Below are 23,987 nucleotides of genomic sequence, written 5' to 3' on the forward strand. Positions count from 1 at the left end.
TTCTGAGAACCCTCCTCTCTGACCAGGGACGGTTTCAGCCCTTTTGAGTGGCTCTTTCCCTTTGTGCCCTACTTGACTGCCTGCAGCCTCGTTTTGCAGGCGCCGGGCGTGGAAGTCCTTGCCTCGCACGGGAGACTGAATTGGACTGAAGCATGGTTAGCTGTGAAAATTGGCAAGTTTATTGGAAGAACTGAGTCAGCTTCAGCCCTTCAGCACTGCCAAGGAAATGGCGGTGGTACGCTGCCGGCTGCACTGGATCCTCTCCATCCTGCTGCTCAGGCCTTTGTCCCCCTTAGGAACTGCAGGAGCTCCTGCAGCAGTTTAAAGAATTGCACCAGCCTCTGGAGTGGAAATGGGCAGGGTGTAAATGTGCCCGATTGAGTTGGTATCGGTCTTGGCCTCTGAAAGGGGCTTGAGGTGAAGCCTGGCTGTGGCGTTGGAGTAGCCGTTACTGCTGGGCGCAGTCCCATCTGTGCCAGGATCCAGTCGTAAAAGTGCTGCGCGGAGGCGTAGACTCCAGGCCGTCTTGCTCTCGGCACAGCCTTTCCCCCAGCTGGTGACTCCAACGAGACAGAAGTAGTCTGCATCGTTATCTTTGCAGACGAGAGGACCACCGCTGTCACCCTGCAGCGGAGGAGAGAGGACAAAGGCGGTGTTGGGTGGCCTCTGTCAGCACTACGGCTGGCTCCTTCTCTCTCACAGCACCGGCCAGAGCTGTGCTCTGCGGCACAGAAAGGCCCCGCTCAGGTGCCGGGGCCTACAGGAGCTTGTGGGAGGGGGTCGTGGGCCTGTAAGGTAGGGCTCTGTGGAGGAATGGCTTAGTAACAAGGGACACGATCTGATTCCCATGAGCAACCCAGTCTCTGATGAGGGGAAAGGCTCAGAGGAAACCGTTAACTGTCCTTGAAAGCCTGTTGTGATAAGAGACAGTGGAATGGTAAACAAGAAGAAGGAGCTACATTCGCGAAGAGGAGAGGTAAGAGCACTGTACCAATCTCACTCGCCGCCTTGGCGCGTGAACAAAGGCTGTAAGCCAATCAGACAACTGTTGCGGACGCGTGTTCTTGGCATCTGTCTATATATACTCTGTAAGCTTGAATAAAGGGGAGAACGACTATACTCATATTGAGATTCCATCGTTACTCCGGGTCCGTCTCCCACTCCAACAGGGCTCTCTCTCATCTCTGCACAGCGATCCTGCGTGTGTGGAACGCACATGCTCCAGGCTTGGGATGTGGAGCTGCGTGCTGCCAAGAGCACTGGATGGGCTTTGTGGGCAGAGTCGCAGGCCTCTGGGGCAAGGGGGGCACTGGGCAAGGAGCTGCAGGTGGGGAAGGGGAGGTCAGCCCCAGCAGCGGTGGGGACCCAGCGGTGGGAGGGTGACTTGCCAGGCAAAGCACGCGCTGGGGTCTGCGTGGGACGGTTGTGAGAGGGCTGCCCGTGCTGCTGGGGCTTGACTCGTAGCACGCTCCTACCTGGCAGGTGTCGATGCCACCCTGCGCATAGCCAGCACACAGGTTGTGGGTGTGGATGGCCCCTCTGTACCACCCGCTGCTGTTACAGAGGTTGACATCAATGAGGCGGACCTTGGCCTCCTGCAGGACATCAGTTGATCCTCCAGCTGCGAGCACAGAGAGGAATTAACACCAGGCAGCTCGTTGCCATTTCTCCTCCCCTGTGTGGGTGAAGCCCTTCCCTAGGGCTTGGCTTTGCACCTTGAAGGCACTGTACCGGTGGTCCCCTTGTGCCTCCCTTTGGGGAATGGCTCAGGCCCATCTCTCTAGAGGCATGCGTCCCCGCAGCCTGACTCTGGCTTTCGCCTCTGCTCTCAGGAAGGCCAACCCGTCTCCCCTGCGTGCCAAGCTTGCGCTCAGGACACGAGTACTTTTTGGGAACTCGCATCTTGCAGTCGTGAACCCCAGCCGCTGGCGTAGCAGGCTGTCAGCTCCGACACTCTCAGCGAGGCGTTGGGCACACAAGCAAGCTGGATGGAGTAGCTGCACTGCACAGGCTGGTCCAGTTCCAGCAGGGCGATGTCGTTCCTCTGCGTGATGTTACTGTAGTGCTCGTGAACCAGTAGCCGCTTGATATTGCGCACTTGGGCCTCAGGGCCCAGCTGAGGCAACCGGGTGGCCCCGATCACCACGCGCCACATGGTGATGTGCCTGGAAGGCAGAGGGAGAGAGGGGTGAGAGGGAGCGGAGCCATGTGCTGCAGCAGCCCTGCAGTTGCCTGTCTTCTGCTTCATAATGGAAAGGGGAAAGCAGCGCTACGGAGGGCGTGACTGCCATAAAGGGCTCCTATAAAAAAAATGGTGAACCACTGCAAACAAGCCCAAGGGTGAAGCGCTCCGAAAGCCCACCAGCGTGGAGCGCTCCCAAAATAATACCAAACACTGCAGGCATCCCACACACACAAAAAAAAGAATGGTACAGGATTCCCCCAAAAAGGTAATGGTGACAAGCTCCCAAAAGCCACAATGGTGAGGCACTCCTGCGGGGCTGCACTCCAGAAATCCTAGGTATTGTAATGTTCCAAAAAACAGCAAAACCATAAAGAGCTCCCAAAAAGCAAGATCGTGAAGCCCTCCAGCAAGCCCCAGGGTGCTAAGTTCCAAAAAAGTACCAGGCTGCAGAGCTCCAAACAAGGCCCAGGATGCCCGACTCCCGAAAATACCAAACGCACACTGCAGAATCTCCCCCCAGAAAAACCCCAAATGGTGCAGGGATGCCTTCCAAAACACCACCAAACGGTGCAGGACTCCCCCCAAAAAACACCCAACAGTGAAGGACTCCCGCAAAAAAACACCCAAAGGTGCAGGACTCCCCCCCAAAAATTAACGGTGAACGGCTCCCAAAAATCCAAATGGTGCTGCACTCCCCCGGAGCAGTGACATGAAGGCCTCAAAAAATCCCGCGTTTTGTAATATTCCAAAACATAGCAAAACCATGAAGACCTCCAAAACACAAAATGGTGAAGCCCTCCAAACAAGCCCCAGGGTGCAGAGCTCAAAAAAAGTGCCGGGTTGGAGACTCCCAAACACCCCAAATGATGCAGGACTCCCCAGAAAAACATGCAAATGGTGCAGGAGTCCCCCCCAAAAAAAACCCTACATGGTGCAAGACTTACCAGGAAAACATAAAATAAACGGTTTGCCCTCCTCTGGGGTGGAACAGTGAAGCACTCCAAGAATTCCCCGTTTTGTAATATTCCCCAAAATAGCAAAGCCATAAAGGGCTCCAAAAAACAAAATGGTGAGCCACTGAAAACATGCCTGTCACGTTACAAGGACTGAGCAATTTGGCAGAAAATAAACCCCCGTGCGTTCCAGCTTGTCCTCAGATATCAGAGGGGCTGGGGGCGGCTAGGCTTAGATTCTGGGTGGTGCCCATTTCCTGTATTACAAGCCCGATCGTGTTCTATATAAACATATATACACACACACACACTCATATATAGATAGATAGATATAATCTTAACGATTACGGATGCACTTGTAACTCCATACACTTTCAGTCTAGCCACGTTGCATGAACTAGCACGGCCACCCTTAAGGAATTTAACTGCGTTCAATGAGAACTCTTACTGCCCACAAAGGTGGTACAAATAGTTTGAATATGAGTAATACAGCCTGGCTACAAGCGCGCTAGATCACAAAACACGTGGTATAGCCAAGTGTTAGTATGCGAAAGATAGCCACCTACAAGCGCATTAAATCACAAAACAACTCTACAGAGGTTGCCAAATCTCCCGGGGGGGGGACGGGGACACTTGGTATAGCCAAGTGTCCAAATATTACTCAGAGGCATCCCTCTGGGGGGGAAGAGAGGTTCAGCCCATCGACTGATCCCAGATGTCAGAGCAGGTCTGCGATGGTATCTTCCCTAACATCCCTCCTCTCTTAAGCTTAAGCACCAGGGTGGAGTGCTCCTAAAACAATACCAAACACTGCAGGAGTCCCACCAAAAAAAAGATGCAGGAATCCCCCAAAAAGGTAACGGTGACCAGCTCCCAAAACCCAAAATGGTGAGGCACTCCTGCGGGGCAGCAGGCTGAGGCACTCCAGAAACCCCGGCTTTTGTAATGTTCCAAAAACCAGCAAAGCCCTAAAGGGCTCCAGAAAACAAAACAGTGAACCCTTCAAACAAGCCCCATGGTGCAGAGTCCCAAAAAAGTACCGGGCTGGAGAGCTTCAAAACAGACCCAGGGTGCAGGACTCCACAAAATACACCAAACAGTTCGGAAACTGCCCCCAAAGGGTGCAGGAGTCCCCCAGAAAAACACCAAACGGTGCAGGACTCCCCCAGAAAGATAAGTGAATGATTCCCAAAAAACAAATCGTCAGGCACTCCTGCCGGGTGGCGCGGTGAGGCACTCCAAACATCCCGGGTTTTGTAATATTCCAAAACATAGCAAAACCATAGAAGGCTCCAAAACCCAAAATGGTAAAGTCCTCCAAACAAGCCTCAGGGGGCAGAGCTCCAAAAAGGACCGGCTTGGAGAGCTCCAAAAAAGCCCCAGGTTGCAGGACTCCCAAAAAACCCACCAAACTGTGCAGAATTTCCCCCAAAATAACCTTAAAATGGTACACTACTCCCTCCAAAAAAACACCAAACGCTGCAAGACTCCTCCAGAAAATACTAACTGGGAATGGCTCTGAAAAACCAAATGGTGAGGCACTCCTCCAGGGCCGCGTTGTGAAGGCCTTCAGAAATCTTGGGTCCTGCAATATTCCAAAAAATAACAAAACCGCAAAAGGCCGCCGAAAAACAAAACTGTGAAGCACTCCAAACAAGCCCCAGGGTGCAGAGCCCCCAGACACACAGAGGGTGCAGGACTCCCCAAAAGAATACCAAATGGTGAACAGCTCCCAAAACACCAAATGGGGATGCACTCCTCCGGGGCAGCGCAGGGAGGTGAAGCACTCCAAAAAATCCCGGGTTTGGTAAAATTTCAAAAAATAGCAAAACTGTGAAGGGCTCCCTCCCAAAACAAATAAAATGGTGAAGCCCTTGGAAAAAGCCCCAGTGTGCAGGGCTCCCCCCTAAAAAAAAACCAAATTGTGAAGGACTCCCAAAAGCCCCAAACTGTGAAGGACGCCCAAAAAAACAAATGGTGATGCAGTCCTCCAGGACGGCGCGGTGAAGCACTCCAAAAAATGCCAGGTCTCCTACTATTCCATAGAATAGCAAAACTGTAAAGGGTTCCCAAAATACAAAATGGTGAAGCCCTCCAAACAAGCCACAGGGTGCAGAGCTCCAAAAAACCACCGGGTTGGACTGCTCCCAAAAAGCCCCAGGGTGGAGAGCTCCAAACACCACTACGAGGGAGGACTCTGAAAAAGCCCGGGATGGAGCACTCTTAAAAAGCACCGGGGTTAAGCGCTCCAAAATATCCAACTGGTGAAGCAAACCAAAAAAGCCCCGCAAAGAGGGCTCCCAAAAAGCCAAACAGTGACAGACTCCCAGAAAAAACAAATGGTGAAGCACTCCTCTGGGGTGGCGCAGTGATGCGCTCCAGAAATGCCGGGTCCTGTAGCATTCCAGAAAATAGTGAAACCATGAAGGGCTTCCAAAAAAACGAAATGGTGAAGCATTCCAAAAAAGGCCCGGGGTGCAGAGCTCCAAAACACCCAAGTGATGGAGCGCTCCCAAAAAGCCCCATGGTGAAGCGCTCCCAAAAAGCCCCCGACAGAAAGCTCCAAAAGCGCCACACAGTGCAGGACTGCGAGAAAAGCCCCACGGTGCAGTAAAGCACTCCTCCAGAGCCATATGCTGATGTGCTCCTCACATGCTTCAAAACTAGCGTGGGCAATCCTAGATTGGGGGCAATCCTAGAAAACAGCAGTGGAATAGGTATTTTTATTCCCTTTCGGAAATTCCCAGCCAACACCTCTACAATGTTCCTGCCAATCTCCTAAAGACAGTCATTCCTAGCAAGTCCTGTCAAAGTCCTTGAATGCATCCCAATTTTTCATCTCCTAGGGGTTCCTGGGAAATTCCTCATTTCTCCCTCGTTTTACTGTGCCAGAGAGCCACGCTACACATTTCCACAACGGAAAGGCTGCCTGCGCAGAGCCAGACTGCACCTGAGGGGGACACAAATGCCACACCTCTTCCCAGACCCCTGCTATTTACTGCACAGGGATTAGTCCATTCTGTGGCCAACTGCTCTTCATGCTTCCTAGAGAGCTTTCACCCTTCACAGGTGGCACCTCCACAGGGGCACAACCCACTTCTCTGCCTTTGAGGAAACCCGCAACCCACAGGCGGCCCTTTCTCGCTGAGATACAAGGTGGCCCCCAAAACATTCCCCTCAGCCCCTTCAAATGACCACCTGCAGAGCTCCCAGTTCACCTGGGAGCCACCTCTCTGCTCCTCTGGTCACTCTCACCTCGCCCTCGCTGTTCACCTGCTACCCAAGCAGCACAAAGTCCACGTCCGTGGCAATGCAGAAGGCTCAGCCGAGCTCCCCAGGCTGAAGCTAGAAGACATGCAGACAGCAGAGCCTCGGCGGATGGACAAAAGGGTTTCGACTATGTCCCTGCTTGCCATCTATAGCTTGACTAGAACTTGACAGTATGTTACCTGCCTACACTCAGAAGAGTCTGGCTGAGGGGTTTGCATCTGTGAACGGGGCATAAACAAGACAGTATGTATTTTACACGGAAACAAAAGAGCCTCACCTTGCTTAGCTGAAGCTTGCTTCATTTCCTTTACATTGTCTGTACATTGCATATATTCTACATACGGAACAAGTCCTGCATTGCCCAAGCGAGGCAACTTCTGCCTGCATGTAAAATACACACAGCTAGGACACCATCTAGGTACCTTCATACGCATAGAATATACACAGAAAACATGCAGCAAGTATAAACAGAATATAGACGGAGAGACACAGAGAGATGCATCCAAATACATGTCTTTCGTCAACATAGAGAAACACCCCCGCCCCCCCGCACGGTCTATACAGAACATCCACAGACATGATACACTATCTGCAGGAAGAGAAGCCTCAGCTGACCTCATCTCACTGAGGCTTTTTTCCTCTCTCTATTCAGAAGACAGAGTATCTACACATAAAAATAGTATACAGACACAGGAAGCACAACCATGTAGATGCACTCTCTGCACAGAACACACACATAGAACGTGCAGAATAGACGTACAGTGTGTCAGCTGCATACGGACTGCACAAAGCAGACAGACAGGTGAGGGGAAGTTACGCTTTATGTCCAGCATGAATGTTGATGTCTTTATGTGGAGTCAATACTGTCTCTACATGGAACGCAGCCATTTTCAAGGCCAACGGAGGAAGGGCATTTCTCTCTGTGTGTGGAGCGTATGCTGTCCTGACTTGGAACACATGCACATGGATACACATACTTTACGCATACACGGAATATACGCACACAAGGTGATGAGAGGCTTTTCTGTCTGCACAGAGACTATATGGGCTAAATGTAATACACGTACATAGAAAAGCAGTGCCTCGCCTACCTCGACATCGAATACCAACCATCTGCGTACACGCAACATACCTGCAACAAGGGGAAGCTTTTCTGTTGCTATACAGACTACATACTGTCTTCCTCACCACTGCGCATGGACAGGCAAAGCCAGGCTTGCTTTCTCAGCATGTATCAGGCTATACTCTGCCTATCAGAAAAGAGACAGGGAGGCTTTTCTCTCCAGATACAGACTGTATTTTGTCTGTAGATAGACTGTATGCAGGCAAAGCATGTCTAGTCATAGACTAGATACTGCCAAGGCAGGGCTTTTTGGTCTGCTTATACAGTGTACGCCGGCCGTATAGAGGACAGAAACCAACAGAAGGGTGAGGTGGGGCGATAGCTTTCTCTCACCGTACAGACTGTAAAAATGGCTGTACGGAGAATACACATGGAGAGCACCGCACTCCACTGCCCTGTCAGGACACAGACCGTATGCCGGTTACGGAGCAGAGACGGGCCAGGTGAGGCAGGGCTTGCCCACCCACCCGCACATGAAATCTGGGGAGGCTGGGGGTGGAGGGGGAGCGTCTCTGTACATCAGGCACGCTCTGCCTACAGAAGCACACAAACAGGGGAGGTGAGGCTTTTCTCTTTGCAGAGCAAACACTCGGTGCACACCGGTAGTAAGTACGGGTGCTCAGGGCCATGCTGCTCCAGGGAGGCTGATGAAGCTCATCAGGCCCTCATCCCCACAACATCCAGGGGGAAGAGCCCCTCACCCTGGCAGGGCTGTCCTCAGGAAGGCTCAAGTAGGAGCAAACACATCCTGCTGCTTAGCACCATCGGGCTGGTGGCACAGTCAGGACTTCGGCTCCTATGACCACAGGACCCTTCTTTGAGGAGCACAAGGAATAAGGACTGCTGGCCCAGGGACAGGGCTTCCTTGACTGAGCAGGCAAGAGAGTCTCTGCTAGCATATGCTTTGCCCAGCAATACCTCAGCGCAAAAGGCAGAGCTGACAGCCTTGACGAAGGCGTTAGAACTGAGCGAAGGAAAGAGAGTAAACATTTGGACTGACTCAAAGGATGCTTTTGGTGTAGTACGTGTCCATGGGATATTATGGAAAGAAAGAGGACTATTATCCTCTCAAAGGGGCAAACATCAAATACAAAGAGGAAATACTGGAATTGTTCCAAGCAGTCCAGAGACCGATCAAAGCGGCAGTCATGCACTGTAAAGCACATCAATCAGGAAACAGGAAAGAAGCTACAGGGAACAATTAGCTGATAGAACAGCTAAAGGAATAGCAAAAAGGAATGCCTTACAAATGGCATTAATTCCTACAAAGAACATTACATTACCAAAAGAGAAACCTCAATATTCAGAGGAAGATGAGAAACTAGGGAAGTTATTAGACGCAAAAAGGAATTTAGCAGGATGGTGGGTCACAGTTCAGGGACAGGTAGTAATTCCCCCACTTCCGATGAGAGAAATATTACAAACAAAACATAAAGAGTGCCATTGGGGTCCAGAAGCATTAGTCACCTTTTTAAAGAGATATGTGGTGTCTCTAAGAATGTTAGAAGTGGCTCAAATGATTTCTGCCAAGTGTGAGATTTGTTTGCGAAACAATCCGGTGGTAAAGAGAAGACTTCCAATGGGAACCTTGAAATCGGGAGTACAACCTGGAGATTATTGGCAACTTGATTTTTCAAAATTACCCAGACAAAAAGGGTATCGATACATTCTGGTGGGGGTTGATACTTTTACAGAATGGCCTCAAGCTTTTCCTTGTCAGACCAATCAAGCAAAGAAAATGGTTGTTACAAAAAATAATTCCAAGATTTGGAGCACCTATTGGAATATCTTCTGATAGAGGCCCACATTTTGTTGCAGATGTAGTACAAAATCTTAGCAAAGTTCTGGGAATTACCTGAAATTTACGTACCCCCTGGAGGCCTCAATCGAGTGGAAAAGCAGAAAGAATGAATCAGACATTAAAAAGGCAAATTAGCAAAATACATCGGGAGACAAATTGGCTACTACAACTAGTGAACTGGCTAAATTGCAACAGCCTTTGCAATCTTCCCTATTGGCTTTAGAAACTAATCAGTGGCTGTTGTCAAACATAGTACCAAAATGGGAAAAGGTGAATGGAGACGACCAGGAAATGATTGTAGATGGACTCGGTGTGGTCCAAGATAACCTATCTTTGGCTCCCAGTTGTATCCAGGCTCAACTGTGGGCGCAATCAGTAGCTGCTTCAATCATAAGAGAGGGTGAAGAAGGCACTCTCCCCACCAAGATTCGAAAAATAATCTGCGAGAGTGCCACTAATTTAGAGAAAAAACTCCAGTCCTGGTGGAATTTGGTAAACTTTACCTACGATCCCGTCACAAGTACAGCCACAACTTTTGTATGAACTATACACAATGCTTCAATATATTCGACTTACCCTGTTATTGCATTAGGATTGAATCACAATGGAACCATACTCTATCCATTTGAGCACAGAATATGAGCCCAAAAAGTGGGACAGAAATGACAAACTCTAGATTTTGAACAACAAGGGTTGTTGTACGAGAACAACAAGGGTTCATCTGTGAAGGTAATGCAATCACAGGTCGGGATATCTGTTTAGATACTGAACAAAATGTTTGCCATTTTGAGACTCGCCCTGACGAAAACCCTGAAACACTGCTTATATATATATATTGGTAAGGGCTGTGTATGTTTGAGAACAGCTTGTGATTTTATATCCGTAGATGATGTAGTTATAGATACTAGGAATCACTCAGATTTTTGCGTTTGTAATTTCACTGAAATCATGGGACGTGATTTTTTTTTCTTATTTGACTCCAGTCACACCTCACCAGCTCTTGCAATCTAATTATACATCAATTCAGGAACTGTTGCCTACACCCATTGGATTGAATCTCACTTTAGTGAAACAATTGCTACAACACCAGGATTTAATCAAAATTTTGAAAAAGGTCAAGGAAAATCGACAAAGAACTTTAATAACTCTTCATCACAATGTAGAAGAAATACACCGTGTTTTAGGGAGGGTGGAAAAGGATGCGGAACATAAATGGCGGGACACTCTTTTCGGGTGGTCACCTACTGCTACAGGCATCCTAAATAAGTTATGCCACCCTATCGTTGTTCTCCTGATATTGATTTTTAATCAGTCTGGTTTTATCAAGAATATATTATAAACTGGAGGATGATGAATCGATTAACTCGTTTGGCATCTATACTTGATGCACATAATCTACTTAACTGATTAAAATCAAAGTATTGAAATCATTTTCAAAACTTTCAAAGGGGGGAATTGTTGTAAATACTCTGATTTTTCTAAAATAATCACAATATGATCATATAGAAAGTTTAAATTTGATTAATAAATAAAATAATAAAATACAAATGCATAAGTTAGGATTCTTAAGTTAGAAACAATAACCATAGGAACCTCACCAGGGAGTCGCTCTTCTGTACTAAGGAACCAACAGTGACGAGATGGAACGATGAAGAATCGAATAGAAAAGTCTTGTTTGAGTCCTGTGACAATGTGACCTGATACGCACCAGTGATGTGGCTTGGAAAATTCCTTACCTTTCCCATCTTGATTCGAATATCAAGAATGCCAATCAATAAATATTAATAGAAATAACCACTGATTAATTTAAGTACGGATAGTGATAGAATAGTATAATCCAGAGAGCGATTAATAAAAATTAAATTATATATATTCTGTATGAAGGTAACCAGGTATGATTTATCTGTGATTCAATCATAAACTAACTGTTGAACAATGTAGCATTGTGAATAGGTAGAATTTGCCTGTCAAGAGAACGATAAGTTACAGGCCTGGCCCCTAAACCGAGGAAAACTTAAGAAGATTCCAAGAATGGGATTTAGCATGCGCAAAGACGGGGTTCAACTAGAGGACACCATGAGGAAGACTATGGACGACCACCAGAGGACCTTAGACGACCACCTGCGTACCTGAAGGCGCATGCGTCACGAGCATTTACATAGACTAACGAGTTCTCAGAAACTCTATGAATATGTTAACTGTTTCTTGGAAATATGATGAATATGTATCCTTTGATTGTACACAACTTCTGTAGCAGAGAAACTAAACATGCACACTAGGTGGTGCGATCCCCTGTGCGTCCAGCGCTGCACTAAAGAAGTGCCTGCTCACCTACATACACTGTGTAGATGAGTTTTTATATTACAGATTTGTAACAGTTATCACAAAAAACCAAGCATACTTAACTGCTTCATCCATCAAAATACATTCAAGAAGCTTGGGCCAAATCCCATCCACTCCACAGAACCAGAAACCTATAGATGCCAACAAATGCTGATATGACTACCCGCTTCACAAGTCAATTCCTTCTATGTCTGACTATACACGTTCGGTTCCATTTTTTGGAGAGAAAGTACTGTTAGGTGGCACACATACTGAATTCCCTTCCCAAACAAACATTTGGCTCGCGGTATTTGAGAGCTCCCAGCTCGCCTGATTCCTCTTTTTCACAGGAGGCATTACTTGTCTGTACCATGGGAGTTGCTTCCTCCAGGGTGTATCTGAAAGGGAGCACTCTAGCAGGTCTGCAGGCATATCTAAACTATACAGGGAGTCACGCTGCCAAGAAACCAAAACCAGTTTTAGAACCAATAAAGCCACCATCAGCTATCTAGTTTTCAGAACATGAACAAGTGCCATGGTACAGCCCTAGGCTGATTGCATCTGGTCCACACATTTCTGCATGGCTCACACTAACAAAGGAGCTTTGTGTTCCCACAGGATGGTATGCAAGATTTGTTGAGAACACTGCCTACCTTCACACTGTAAAAGCAGATACAAAAATAGGTTCAGCTCTTCTGCTGGTTTCCCTTTGCCTCTTTTTAAGCTGATGCAGTTCCTGATTTTTAATCAGCACCGCTGTTACCGCACGCTCTGTATATTGCAGATTCACGCTGCGCTCTCCCCCCAGACAGAGGTAGTCTTTGCTGTGAAAAACTGTAGCACAGCCCTCAGTTTTCACCTTTGGATAGAGCCACTCTTGAAAGCAACAAAGGGTTCTTGTACAGAAAGAACATTTTTGAAACAGGTGAAAGAAAGGCAAGGAAAAAAAGAAAAGAAAAAAGACTTCCGCGTCTCTTGAACAGAGTTCAAATCAAGAACAGGGTAGAAAATCCGCGCAATAAACAGCGATAAGGAATAATATTAGAATAAGATTTTTGCAACAAGTCACAAAAACTTATTTCTATCATTAGAAGACATCATTATACCTATGCCCAGTTTCAGCTAAGCCAACTTACAAGGCAGGTTGCATTGTTACAACTTCTAGTTCGCAATAAAAGACTATCCGATGTGTCTTTTCTACCCTCTTTTTTTCTTCAATCTTGCAGTTAGATAGAAGACACTAGAAACAGTGCTCGACCATTTCCCTTATAGTGAAGCAGTAACTGCAAGTAAAGGTCACATTTTATTTACTAGAACCAGAACTTCACTCCAGCATCTCTTCAACAAGTGTGGTTGACTCTAAAGCTTAGGAACATACAGGAAACAGGCTAATCAAAACACTTACTTAGGTAATAGCTGTCCAAGATGCTGTGACAACAGACAGTCTTTCACCTTAGTGAGTATTTCTATCTTTTCCTCAAGTTTATAACAGTTTTACATTAAACTAACAAATTCTAGCAACAGAGAGAGGCATCGATTTAGGAAATAGCTCTTGCAAAACTTTTTTTTTGGTTATTTTGTGCATAGTGCAAACAACGTTAATTTCAAGAAATGGTTGAAATTTGGATTACGTAAGCAATACCTACTGAGTAACTACTTCACTGTATAGTACAAAAAAGATTAAATCCCTTCTTGACATTCTAGCTGAACTTCCCAGATGACTCACTGTAAAAAAAATAACATGCTTCCTTAAAAAGGGACTGATGAGAGATACTCGAGAAATGTTGGAAAACTTTCTATATTGGCATTTCCTCTATCAAAGGCTGGACAGCATGAGCAATAAGTTACGCACTGGATGCTAAAAATCTTAACTGCCACTTTGTCAAGGGCAAGACTCTGCTGTCCTTTGTTTCACTGCACACCTTTGACAAGTGATTGACTCCATTTTCTCTGTACCTTCCTACTGGCTATTCCTATCTGCAACTAGGATCTTCCATGAGCTCTCTCTTCTTAAGGCTGAAGAAACCCGGTCTCTCCTCATACATCGTGTGCTCCCAAACCATCTTGGTGGCCCTCCGTCGGACTCGCTCCACTACATCAACCTCTCTCGTTTTGGGGAGCCCAAAACTGGGCGCAAGCTGGCTCACTGGACACAGCACTCCAAACGCTGTCTCACAAGTACCACTAGAGCTGAAGGATCACTTTCCCAGACCTGCTGGCTACACTCTTGCTAGCACAGCCCAGGATGCAGTTTGCCTTTTTTTGCCTCAAGAATACATTGCTGACTCATGTTCAATTCTTGGCTACCTGAATCCCAAAATCTTTTTCTGTAAGTTACACAAAAGCATTCAGACAATAATTCTCCACTGAAACACATCAATCTGTGTTTTCAGCTTTCGGCAAGCTTTTCTTTCAACACATTTTTCATTAAGGAGATGAAACGTGGCCAGCACAACCACAAGTTTGGGGGGTTTTTTTAGGGTTGGGGAGGTGGAACAAGACGACAGGGAGTGTTTTAAAGTATTTGGAAGGAAAGGAAAAATAGCATCTTCAGCCCTTTCAAATGTACAAGATACAATCCTAGATCATCCCGCCTCCATCATACTGATCATCCCTCCCAAAACAAAGGATCGTTCACATGGAGTAGTTCACCTCTGCTCCAGCAGCAAACACACTCATCACTAAGTGACAACACTTCTCCTTCCTCTCTCTCTCTCTCTCTCGCACTTGGGTTCCACCAGTTACAATCAGACAACCAGCTAGATTCTGCCCAAGAATTAAGATCTTTCCCTTCCACTCCTACGGAAACTTTTCAATTCAGTTTAGCAAGCAAAATGCCCACAAAAGGCACTGCATGACATCTATCAGATGGCTGCCCTGTCAGGAAAACCTAACCATTCTGAAAGCCCTCATCTTGTAATCATTCTCCTTAATGCCAGGAAAACACTTTACCTCCTCACCTTCAAATCAGAAAGGGATCAAAGGGGCATTTTAAAAAAGTGTAATTAAGACTAAAAACATTCAACAACAGCTTGACAGCTCTGAACATTCACCCCAAAAAACTGAATTATGCAACTTGTCCCATATTGTTACCTGTAATTTCGTATCCATATGCAGCCAGCTGTCCAGCCATATATGCACCATCTGAATTATTGTGAGAACATCCCCATGTACGAATCCACATTTTCTGAGCACCAGGAATAACGCTGTTAAGTAAAAATTAACGAAGAAGTTAAAAGATGAACAAGCTTCCCCATCAGGCCCACTGAACAGACTCAATTAATTGTAGTTCTTCAACTATAAAATAAGCAACACAAACAGTAACAACTCCAAAACAGGCAGGGAAAAACATTATAATTATGCGAGTTTAGTGGAGCGGGTAATAGATCTGGCTGGGATAGAGTTAACTTTCTCCACAGCAACCCGTATGATGCTGTGTTGTGTATTTATGACTCAAACAGTGGTGATAACACACCTGTGGTTTAGCTATTGTGGAACAGTGCTTGCACAGCATCACAACCTCCTGTTGCCCACCGTGCTCCACCCCGCCACAAGCAGGCTGGAGATGGACAAGAGGCTGGGAGGGAACATGGACAGAATAGCTGACCCAAACTGACCAAAAGGATAATCCACACCAGATGACATCATGCTCAGCAATAAAAACTGGTGGTTTGGTCTTCCCAAACTAACCATTGTTCTGAGACTGATTGGGCATCAGTCTGCTTGTGGGAGGTGGTGAGCAATTGCTTTTGCATCCCTTGAAGTTTATCCTTACTCTTGCCTTCACTTAAACTGTCTTTACCTCAACCCACAAGTTTTCTCGCTTTTGCTCTTCCAGTTAGCTCCCTCAGCCTACTGAGAGGAGGGCTGAGCAAGTGGCTGGGTGGCTGCTCAGTTGTTGGCCAGGGTCAAGCCACCACAAGTGGCAAGAAAAGAGTTTTAGAACGGAGAATGTACAAGAGCTGTAGGATAAGAAGAGATTCAGTACGCTGCAGTTGTATTTAAAAAAAACAAACCAAACAACTCACTTTCTGAAAATTATCATTTAACAAGGGACCTTCAAGTGACTGCACTGAAATGAGGCCACCAGCAAACAAACTGTTAGAGCTAAACTGCGGCCTTTTGATATTACGGCACCCATTGACTGTAGTTCCCTCCATACAAGGCATCTTTATAAATTCTTAACTTAAGCCTGCCACCAGCCACACTAACGTCTGAAAGCTCATATCCCAACCTTTCTGGGCTACAGAAGCAGCATGGCAGATGTGCACCATGGAGCTGGCACACACAATGGTTTAAGAACCAACAAAAAATTCTGCAAGAAGCTCTCACTGAAACTCCTGGGATAAATGTGCCAATGAGCTAAAGATGCCAGTACAAGAACAACAGACATCCTGCAACACCATCCTTTGCCCTGCCCACATTTTTTTTTTTCCTCCCCCACGCTTCTTTTTTTAAAGCTACTTCCCCTAGCTAGAAACAAAAAATTGTTGATGGCACATTAATGATCATTAGACGTGTGCAACACGTGTTGCACATATACAATGTATTTAGCATTCCTACTGTCTAAACAACGTACATTCAATGTGCATTCTTGGGTCAAAAACACTAAAATACAGCCTGTTAAATAACATACAGTATTCTCCTGAATACTTAGGAGAATGGAGTGCTAGCGTCAAGTACGTATAGGCCACCGGTTCAGCTGTACACACACTCCTGGCAGAATGGGCCTTCACATAAAGGTGGACTGTTATGCTTATAAAAATCTCTTTTGAACACTAATGAGAAACCAAAATCGAATTTCCTGCACATTCTAGACATACTTTATTTCCATCTTTATAATGCAGGGAAATTTCATCCACCAGCTCGAAATTAAGGGGGGGCAGGGGGAGGAGGAGCAGGGGGTGGCACCAACCAAAATCCAGATCTCTGAAATGCAGTAGAAACTAGAATCGATAACTGAGTTCATTTATACTTTGATCAATTCCACTGCAGCAGAAAGTTGATTCGGCTCCCAGGGGAATCACAAGAAGGAAAAACACAAAAGATACGTTCCATAGTTATTGCATACGATTTCCACTGAAATAAAACAGTAAGTTCAAAAGAAGTCTCACTGTATCACTTGCAGGAGGATGTACAAACAACAAGTACAGCCTTTGGAAATCCCAGGTTCCAGAAACCAGCTGGAAAGACTGAAGCAAGGAAGATGTACCCTTGGTGGAAGAGGGGCAGGTCAGGGAATACTTCAGCAAACTGGACATACCTAAGTCCCTGGGCCCTGATGGGATGCACCCACAAGAGAGAGATGGACATACTGGAGACAGTCCAACAAAGGGCCATGAAGATGGTTAAGGGACTGGAGCATCTCTCCTAAGAGGAGAGGCTGAGAGAGCTGGCACTGTTCAGCCTGCAAGAGAAAGGCTCGGGGGAAGCTCATCAATGGATATTAAATACCTGAAGGGAGGGTCCAAAGAGGACAGACACAGGCTCTTTTCAGCGGTGCCCAGTGACAGGCCAGGAGGCAACGGGCACAAACTGAAACACAGGGTCCCTCTGAACATCACGAAACACTTTTTGACTGTGAGGCTGACTGAGCGCTGGCACAGGTTGCCCAAGGAGGTGGTGGAATCTCCCTCTTTAGAGCTATTCAAAAACTAGCTAGGCACGGTCCTGGCCACCTGGCTGTAGGTGGCCCTGCTGAAGCAGGGGGTTTGGAGAAGATGACCTCCAGAGGTCCCCTCCAGCCTCAATCCTTTCGTGATTCTCAGAATTTTATTCTTATTTCTCATTCCAGATGGCACAAGGCTACTCCAGGACTGCATTTTGAAGAGCTCAGCTTCTATTTAGGTAATTAAGGCGAAGCAGACAATTTTTCAGAAATGTTTTACACATACAAGCTGAAGTAACAGGAACCATTTTTCCAGTCTGATTACTCCATTAATCAATATCTCAGTCATAACTGATTTCTAGAGAAAGTTTGTCTAGGGCAAGAAATCTGCCCAGGATTTATTGTTCATTATCACTACATTTTATCAACACTATTTTACTCATTTTTATCTTGTATTCAAATTTTACACTATGAGACAATGAGAACTTCCACCTTATTTTTAGAAGCTGACAGTGCACACAAGATACGAGCAAAGCAACAAGATAGGGTTGATGGAAGAATTTACCTGTCACTTGGGGGATCATCGTCTGCCTGAGTATTTTTTTGTGAATTGCGTTTTCGCACTTTTGGAAAAACATTCTTTCTTACAAACTGCCGATCACGTGGCTTCAAGTCTTCTGCTGACACAGTGTCTTCAATAGCTTCAAGCACTGGTTCACAGGCAGCAGGCATCTTCAAGAAGCATTAGAGAAGACTGGTATTAGCAAGCATTTGAATACAAAGCCAAGGCCTAGTATCTACTGCATATGTTCTCATAAAGAAAAGTCAGATGTATTTCTACATATACCTGCGACAGATCATATAGATGAGGGAAGGTGAGCACATAAAAACAATCAACTACCCAGAGATATTTCCTGAGGCCCTCTTCCCCCGAGATCTCAAACACAGGCAGGGAGAAAGCCACAAACCAGAGAGAGTTTTTTAATTTTTTTTTTAATAATCTGTACCTTGCCATCTTCTAACTCAAAAACCCTGCAGCTCCTCTGACGTGACATATCCAAGATACAAGTATTCTTAACCATGTCAGGCAGCACAGTGGAATACTGAGTTCATGTTATGCGATAGATATGCTTCCACTCACATCACAGAAGAATGAAAGACACAGCATTCAAGCGCCTCCTTCAGAGGTTGTTCTGGCTCTTTTATTTGTGTGCTGAAAACAGGTGCACAGTATTTCAATGTCTTCATAGTCCTTTTGAAAAGAAACCAAACTATTCCTAGAATTCCCGATCCCACAGGACTTTCATCTGAATTACTTCATCCATTAGGACAGCAAAAGAAAAATTCCTGTCCTCAGGTACAAGGTGTTAAACAACTACACCTAGCTAACATCAAATAGCCAATTACCATCTGGCTCATATAATACACGAGAAAATCATTAAAATCTATTTATATTTTCCACAAGAAAATAAATATACACGCATCTATAGCTCCCAGCAGATCTCAAGATCCAGATCAGTTGTCAGGAAAGGAAAAAAAAGTTATTTACTAAAGGAGCCTGTGAAAAACAAAACAAAGCTATGCATTAATTACACGCCTCACACTGTGCTGTGTGTAATTCTTCATCAGAATAATGTCTGATTTAGCATTGGAAACTTGGTTTTGTACATGTCTCAACAGTTTACTAAGGAAATCACACAGGGGCATTTCACACAGTTTACAGGGAAAACACAACACTTTCCTAACTGGCAGTGAAGAACAAAAGAAACAAGGCTTTCATTTCTTTAAAACCAGATTTCAGGAACAGAAATCTCAGGCTACTGGCAACACCTCAAAGTATTTTGTACACAACTGAATTACTCAAGGACATAAGAAGTTAAACACCTGTGCATTTTCCCCCGGTGTGAGTCCTTCAGTCCATCTTGCAAAGTACACTTCAAAATCAAACTTCATATAACTTTTATAACATTTAACTTAAAAAGGAATATGATGATGTCACAAAGAGGATGCATCTGACAAAGATATAGAAGCGTTTAGCATTCTTCTAGATCAAAAATCCCAGGATCGCTAAAAATGCCACAAAGGATGAACAAAAATAAAAAGCTGTGGAAAGTCTAGCAATAAAGAATACTGGGGGGGGTGTGTGTGTGTGAGGCGACATCTCTTACACCACTTTATACTGTTGTAAATATTCTGATTTTTTACATCAAAATATGATTATATACTTTATACCACTAACAGTATGTACAAATAGGTAAAGTTATCTACTCAATACAGGGAAGGAAAAAAGGTTTTGATTTGTTGTTTTTTCTCTCTTCCAGAAAAATACCTGCTATAATGGAGCAGCTGCAAAACAAAGCAGCTTAGTTTATTTCCGTGGCCCCCAAAAGAACGAATACAGCCAAAAGAAAAGTCATACCTTCTGAAGCAAGGTCTAAATCCTCTTGGAGAATAATCCTGGGGAAAAAAAAGAACAAAAAGCCATGGCAGGAACGAGCAGAACTAGCGGACAGAGAACCATGAGTTCGTGTTCTTGTCCAACAAGCATTCATGCCCCCTTTGCAGAAACGCGTTTCTTGCTCACTCTGACCTCCTTCAGACCGGGTACACACGCTGACTCGCTGACGGCACCCGACCCCCGGGCAGCAACCCGGCCGCCAGAACCTCTGGAGGCTCCCGCCAAAGGGGCCACCCCCCCCCGGCTTTAACGCGCAGCCCAGAGGAGGCCCCGCAGAGGACGGGAGCATCGCGCGGGGGGGGGTGGGGAGAAGGAGCGGGGGAGGGAGTGGGGGGAGGGAGAGGGGGGAGAGAGTGGGGGGAGGGAGAGGGGGGAGAGAGTGGGGGGAGGGAGAGGGGGGAGAGAGTGGGGGGAGGGAGAGGGGGGGAGAGAGTGGGGGGAGGGAGAGGGGGGGAGAGAGTGGGGGGGAGGGAGAGGGGGGGAGAGAGTGGGGGGAGGGAGAGGGGGGGAGAGAGTGGGGGGAGGGAGAGGGGGGAGAGAGTGGGGAAGGGGAGAGAGTGGGGGGAGAGAGTGGGGGGGAGGGAGAGGGGGGAGGGAGTGGGGGGAGAGAGTGGGGGGAGAGTGGGGAAGGGGAGAGAGTGGGGAAGGGGAAGGGGCCTCCACGGCGAGCCCCGGCTCTCACCCCGCCGGGCCCCGCACGCCCTCAGCAGGGCTCCGCCATCGCGGCCGCCGCGCCCCGCCTCAAGCCCCCGCGCGCGCGCAGCAGCGCCGCGACGGCGGTCGGCAGCGGCCAAACCGGTGCACGCGCTCTGGGACGCAGCCTCGCGAGAGAGAGCGCGGCTGCGCCGCCCGGCGGGGTGGGCAGCGGCAGCGGCGCGGCAGCGCGGGCCTGCCCGTCCCGCTGCGCGACCGCCGAGGGGTTTGTCCGCATGGTTAGCTGTGAAAATTGGCCATTTTATTGGAAGAACTGTCAGTTTTAGCACTTGCGTGCACTCGGAGGCTGCTAGGAAGCAGTGGCACAAGCCCAGCCTTCTCCTGAGCAGTCTGTCAGCTGGGCCCTGGAGTGCCCAGGCACGGGGCGTGCTGCAAGGGAACGGGACGGGACGGGGAGTAGCACATGGTGCCGTGCACAGGGCACCTGCTAGTGCTGTGGGGGATACCCCCATTCCCTGCTCCTCCTTATCTGGCCTCAGTGAAGAGGTGGGCTGCCGCGAGGACCCACTGTGGGCTGATGAGGGACCCTCCGCACAGATGCCCTGTGCCCGTTTTCCAGGGATCCTGGGTGCCGATGATCCAGGAGGGGCCAGGTCGCTGGCTGGGCATCTGTGCCACCCACGACGCGTGACATGCCGTAGTGAGAAGCCATGGGCCGGAGCGCACAGGTCCCTCTGGAAACAGAAACTCCTTACTGTCCTGCTCGAGGGCTTGCTGCTCTTCAGGCTACGAGTCAGCCGTCTTCCCGCTCCACATGCCGTTGCGTGGACAGCAAGGCCAGGGAACCCCGTGGGGCGTGCGTGCATCCACCCCTGTTTCTGCTTTGTCCCCGCAGGCCAGTTGTGCCAGCAGCATGGGTGCTGGCAAGGAACTGAGGTTCCCAGGTGGGGTTCAGGAAGCTGTGGCGAGGCTCAAGGGAACGAGCAGGCACCCTCCAGTGACCCCCATAAGGGTTGCCCAAGTTCCCAGTCAGAGCCTCGGGCCACTTACCCACATGTGCTGTGTGCAGGCCAGCACAGGGCCAGCAGGACGAGGAGGGGGAGCAAATTCATCGCTGCCAGCAACACGTGGCAGCTGCAAGAACGGAGAGCTCGTCGCCACCAGTGCGGCAACCTTGGTTCCGGGGCTGATGTCACAGAGTCGCTGGTTCCGGGTGCTGGGCGTGGTGGCCTCCAAGCATGAGGGGAGGCAGAAGCTGGCATCGGACACCCCCGACAGACCCTCCCCCTGCCAAATGCTGTGCTTGTGGGATGAGGGCGTGCAGGCCCCGTGGCAGGCAGCAGCGCCTGGGTCCAAGCACTGCCTGCTAGTAGCTGGCAGGAAATAAGTGGGGCATCATAGCCTCTTTGGGAAGTTCACTGCCACCCTGCTCCCTGCAGCCGTTTGCCACCAGCTCCTTCCCAAAAAGCATACGCCAGAGAACAGAACTGCTCCAGGCAGTAGGCATACCTCTGGGTGTTGAAGAGCCGGTCTGGTTACAGCCCCGGCACGCAAGCAGAGATGTGCAAGCCAACTAAGGCAGGCGTACCCAAGCAGTGTCAGCCTTCCGGCACAAAGCCCAGTGAAACGCAGACGCAGCACAGGCCACCCTGAAGATTTCTTCAGTGCTGTACCTTCAATATAAATTTAATTTCTAAGTTACCTCCAGCAATTATTCCACAAGTGGTAGTGATGTTTTACAGGAATAATATATGGAAGTGGTAAGAAAATCTGACTACTTCAAAAGAGGGGATTGATACCAAAGATTTAAACAATTTAGCTGTAAGACAAACCCTTTTGGATAAACCTTATCAGAGAGGGAAGTTACCAAACCTTAAACGGTGATCATCTATGCCCTAACTACATTGCTGAATTGTTATAATGAACACAGACTGAACTCATGTCTCAACTACTGGAAAGGTCCTGGATCTACTATGCATGAGTTAACCAACTCCTCCGTCAGAGTTTGACAACAACAAGAAGAGAACCATTTCAACAGGACTCTTAAAGGCTGTATTATTGCATAATCAAGTTAAATTTGAAATATTATCTATTTCTGTTTCTTTTCCAGGTTGTAAGAAGATGGGATAGATTTGAGGCCTAATTAGAAAAGTGACAAATGCCACCACCTTCTGTCTAAGTGGTGGAACCTAAGTAAAGGGAGATTGAGACTTATGGTGTCGCGTTAAAGGAATGCAGTTTCGAAATTTGTCTGTCAGAGTCCCAGGGCTTTCACTGACCCATTTATCAGAGCCCCAGCAAGAGGACTTGCACTGAGCAGATGCACAAAAATTGAAATGAGTTATTTTATTGAAAGCGACAGAAACAGATTCGAGATTGCCGTTGATAAATTCACTAACTACAACAGAGCTACTAATTAAGGGTAATATTGCTAGCAGACTTGATAGTAATACAAGAACCCGGGGATAACTGTCACCCAGAGGGTGAGAGGCGCAGCGCTTACCCAGAGAGGCGTCCCTGCCTGGGGTGGAGGAAGAGAACACAGCCCGTCGACTGGTCCGTCAGGTATCGAGGTTCTTCTCTCCCACCTTAACAATCATTTTCTCTTGACTGTTATCCCCAAAACGACGAGGTGTCCCCCCCATGTGTGACGTGTAGCATGATTTGGGTGGAGAGACGAGTGCTATAGTCATATATGTTTAGCATGACCTCTATAATCTTCATTAGCATATGCAGGGGTGTGAGTTGTAATATGCATTTCACAGGTAATGAGGCAAAGGTCAGTTATCGGACACGAAGCCTTTTCAAAGAACAAAGGACCTCTCACATTCCTGTTATCTTACTGTCTTTGCTGACCATAAGCAGGGCTGTCCTGCCTCCACAGGACCCCCTCCTTATCTGCATCCTGTGTTAGCCAGGCAAGTCTCCATTCCCCCGGGTCGCACAAGAGAGAGCAAGGGCAGTCTTAACAGCTCTTTGTGCCCAGGAATCCCACCTCATCATCCAAATTCCACATATGGGAATTATAAAATATATCCAGAAGTCTCCAGGGGGGAAATGTTAGAGAACAGCTTGAAACACAAGGTCAAAAACAAGTGAAAAAGAATGGAAAGAGTGGAAGGAAGATACTTCCTAACGAATGCACCTGGTATTTAGACATGTTAAAGATAAAAACTGTCTCCACTAACTTTCCACTAACTAGCAGTAACGATTAACACAAGGACCAATTTGAGAAAAATAGAACAGAGTGCCAAAATAGTGCCCTGAAGTTAACTTGCCTCACTATAATCTCACGCTCATGTGAAAACCACACCTCCTAGCTAGAAAAAGCCCCCAACCCAAAGAAGGCCGCTACTCTCTGAGCATGCGTAGAGAATTCAAAGAGAACTGTAGCTTTAAGATGAAGGAAGAAAAGTAGTAACCAATAGTTAATTAAGGGGTAGCACCAGGAAGCGTGACTAACGTTGTTAACTGTTTTAAATACCTGTTACGATTTTAAGCCAGTGTGCATGTTAGGAGGAGAAATCCCTCATGCACCCAGCGCTGCAATGAACCAGTGTCAGCTTTCTAAACTATCATTTGGTCTGGAGAGTTTTCTTCGTTACAGTTTTGG

General features: G+C 47.3%; 1 protein-coding gene across 1 annotated transcript; it reads right to left on the reverse strand.

Moving 5' to 3' along the window:
- Positions 1 to 293: 293 nt before the first annotated feature.
- On the reverse strand, positions 294 to 21,043 carry LOC132321795 (acrosin-like; the record flags this gene model as incomplete). Its single annotated transcript, XM_059835234.1, is given in 5 exon segments — positions 294 to 533; positions 535 to 624; positions 1,476 to 1,615; positions 1,897 to 2,169; positions 20,908 to 21,043. Coding segments are annotated over 5 exon segments (879 nt in total), but the record flags the coding sequence as incomplete, so codon positions are not given.
- Between the last annotated feature and the right edge of the window lie 2,944 nt (positions 21,044 to 23,987).

The sequence above is a fragment of the Gavia stellata genome, unplaced genomic scaffold (assembly GCF_030936135.1).
Source record: "Gavia stellata isolate bGavSte3 unplaced genomic scaffold, bGavSte3.hap2 HAP2_SCAFFOLD_98, whole genome shotgun sequence".
In the NCBI taxonomy this organism is placed as follows: domain Eukaryota; kingdom Metazoa; phylum Chordata; class Aves; order Gaviiformes; family Gaviidae; genus Gavia; species Gavia stellata.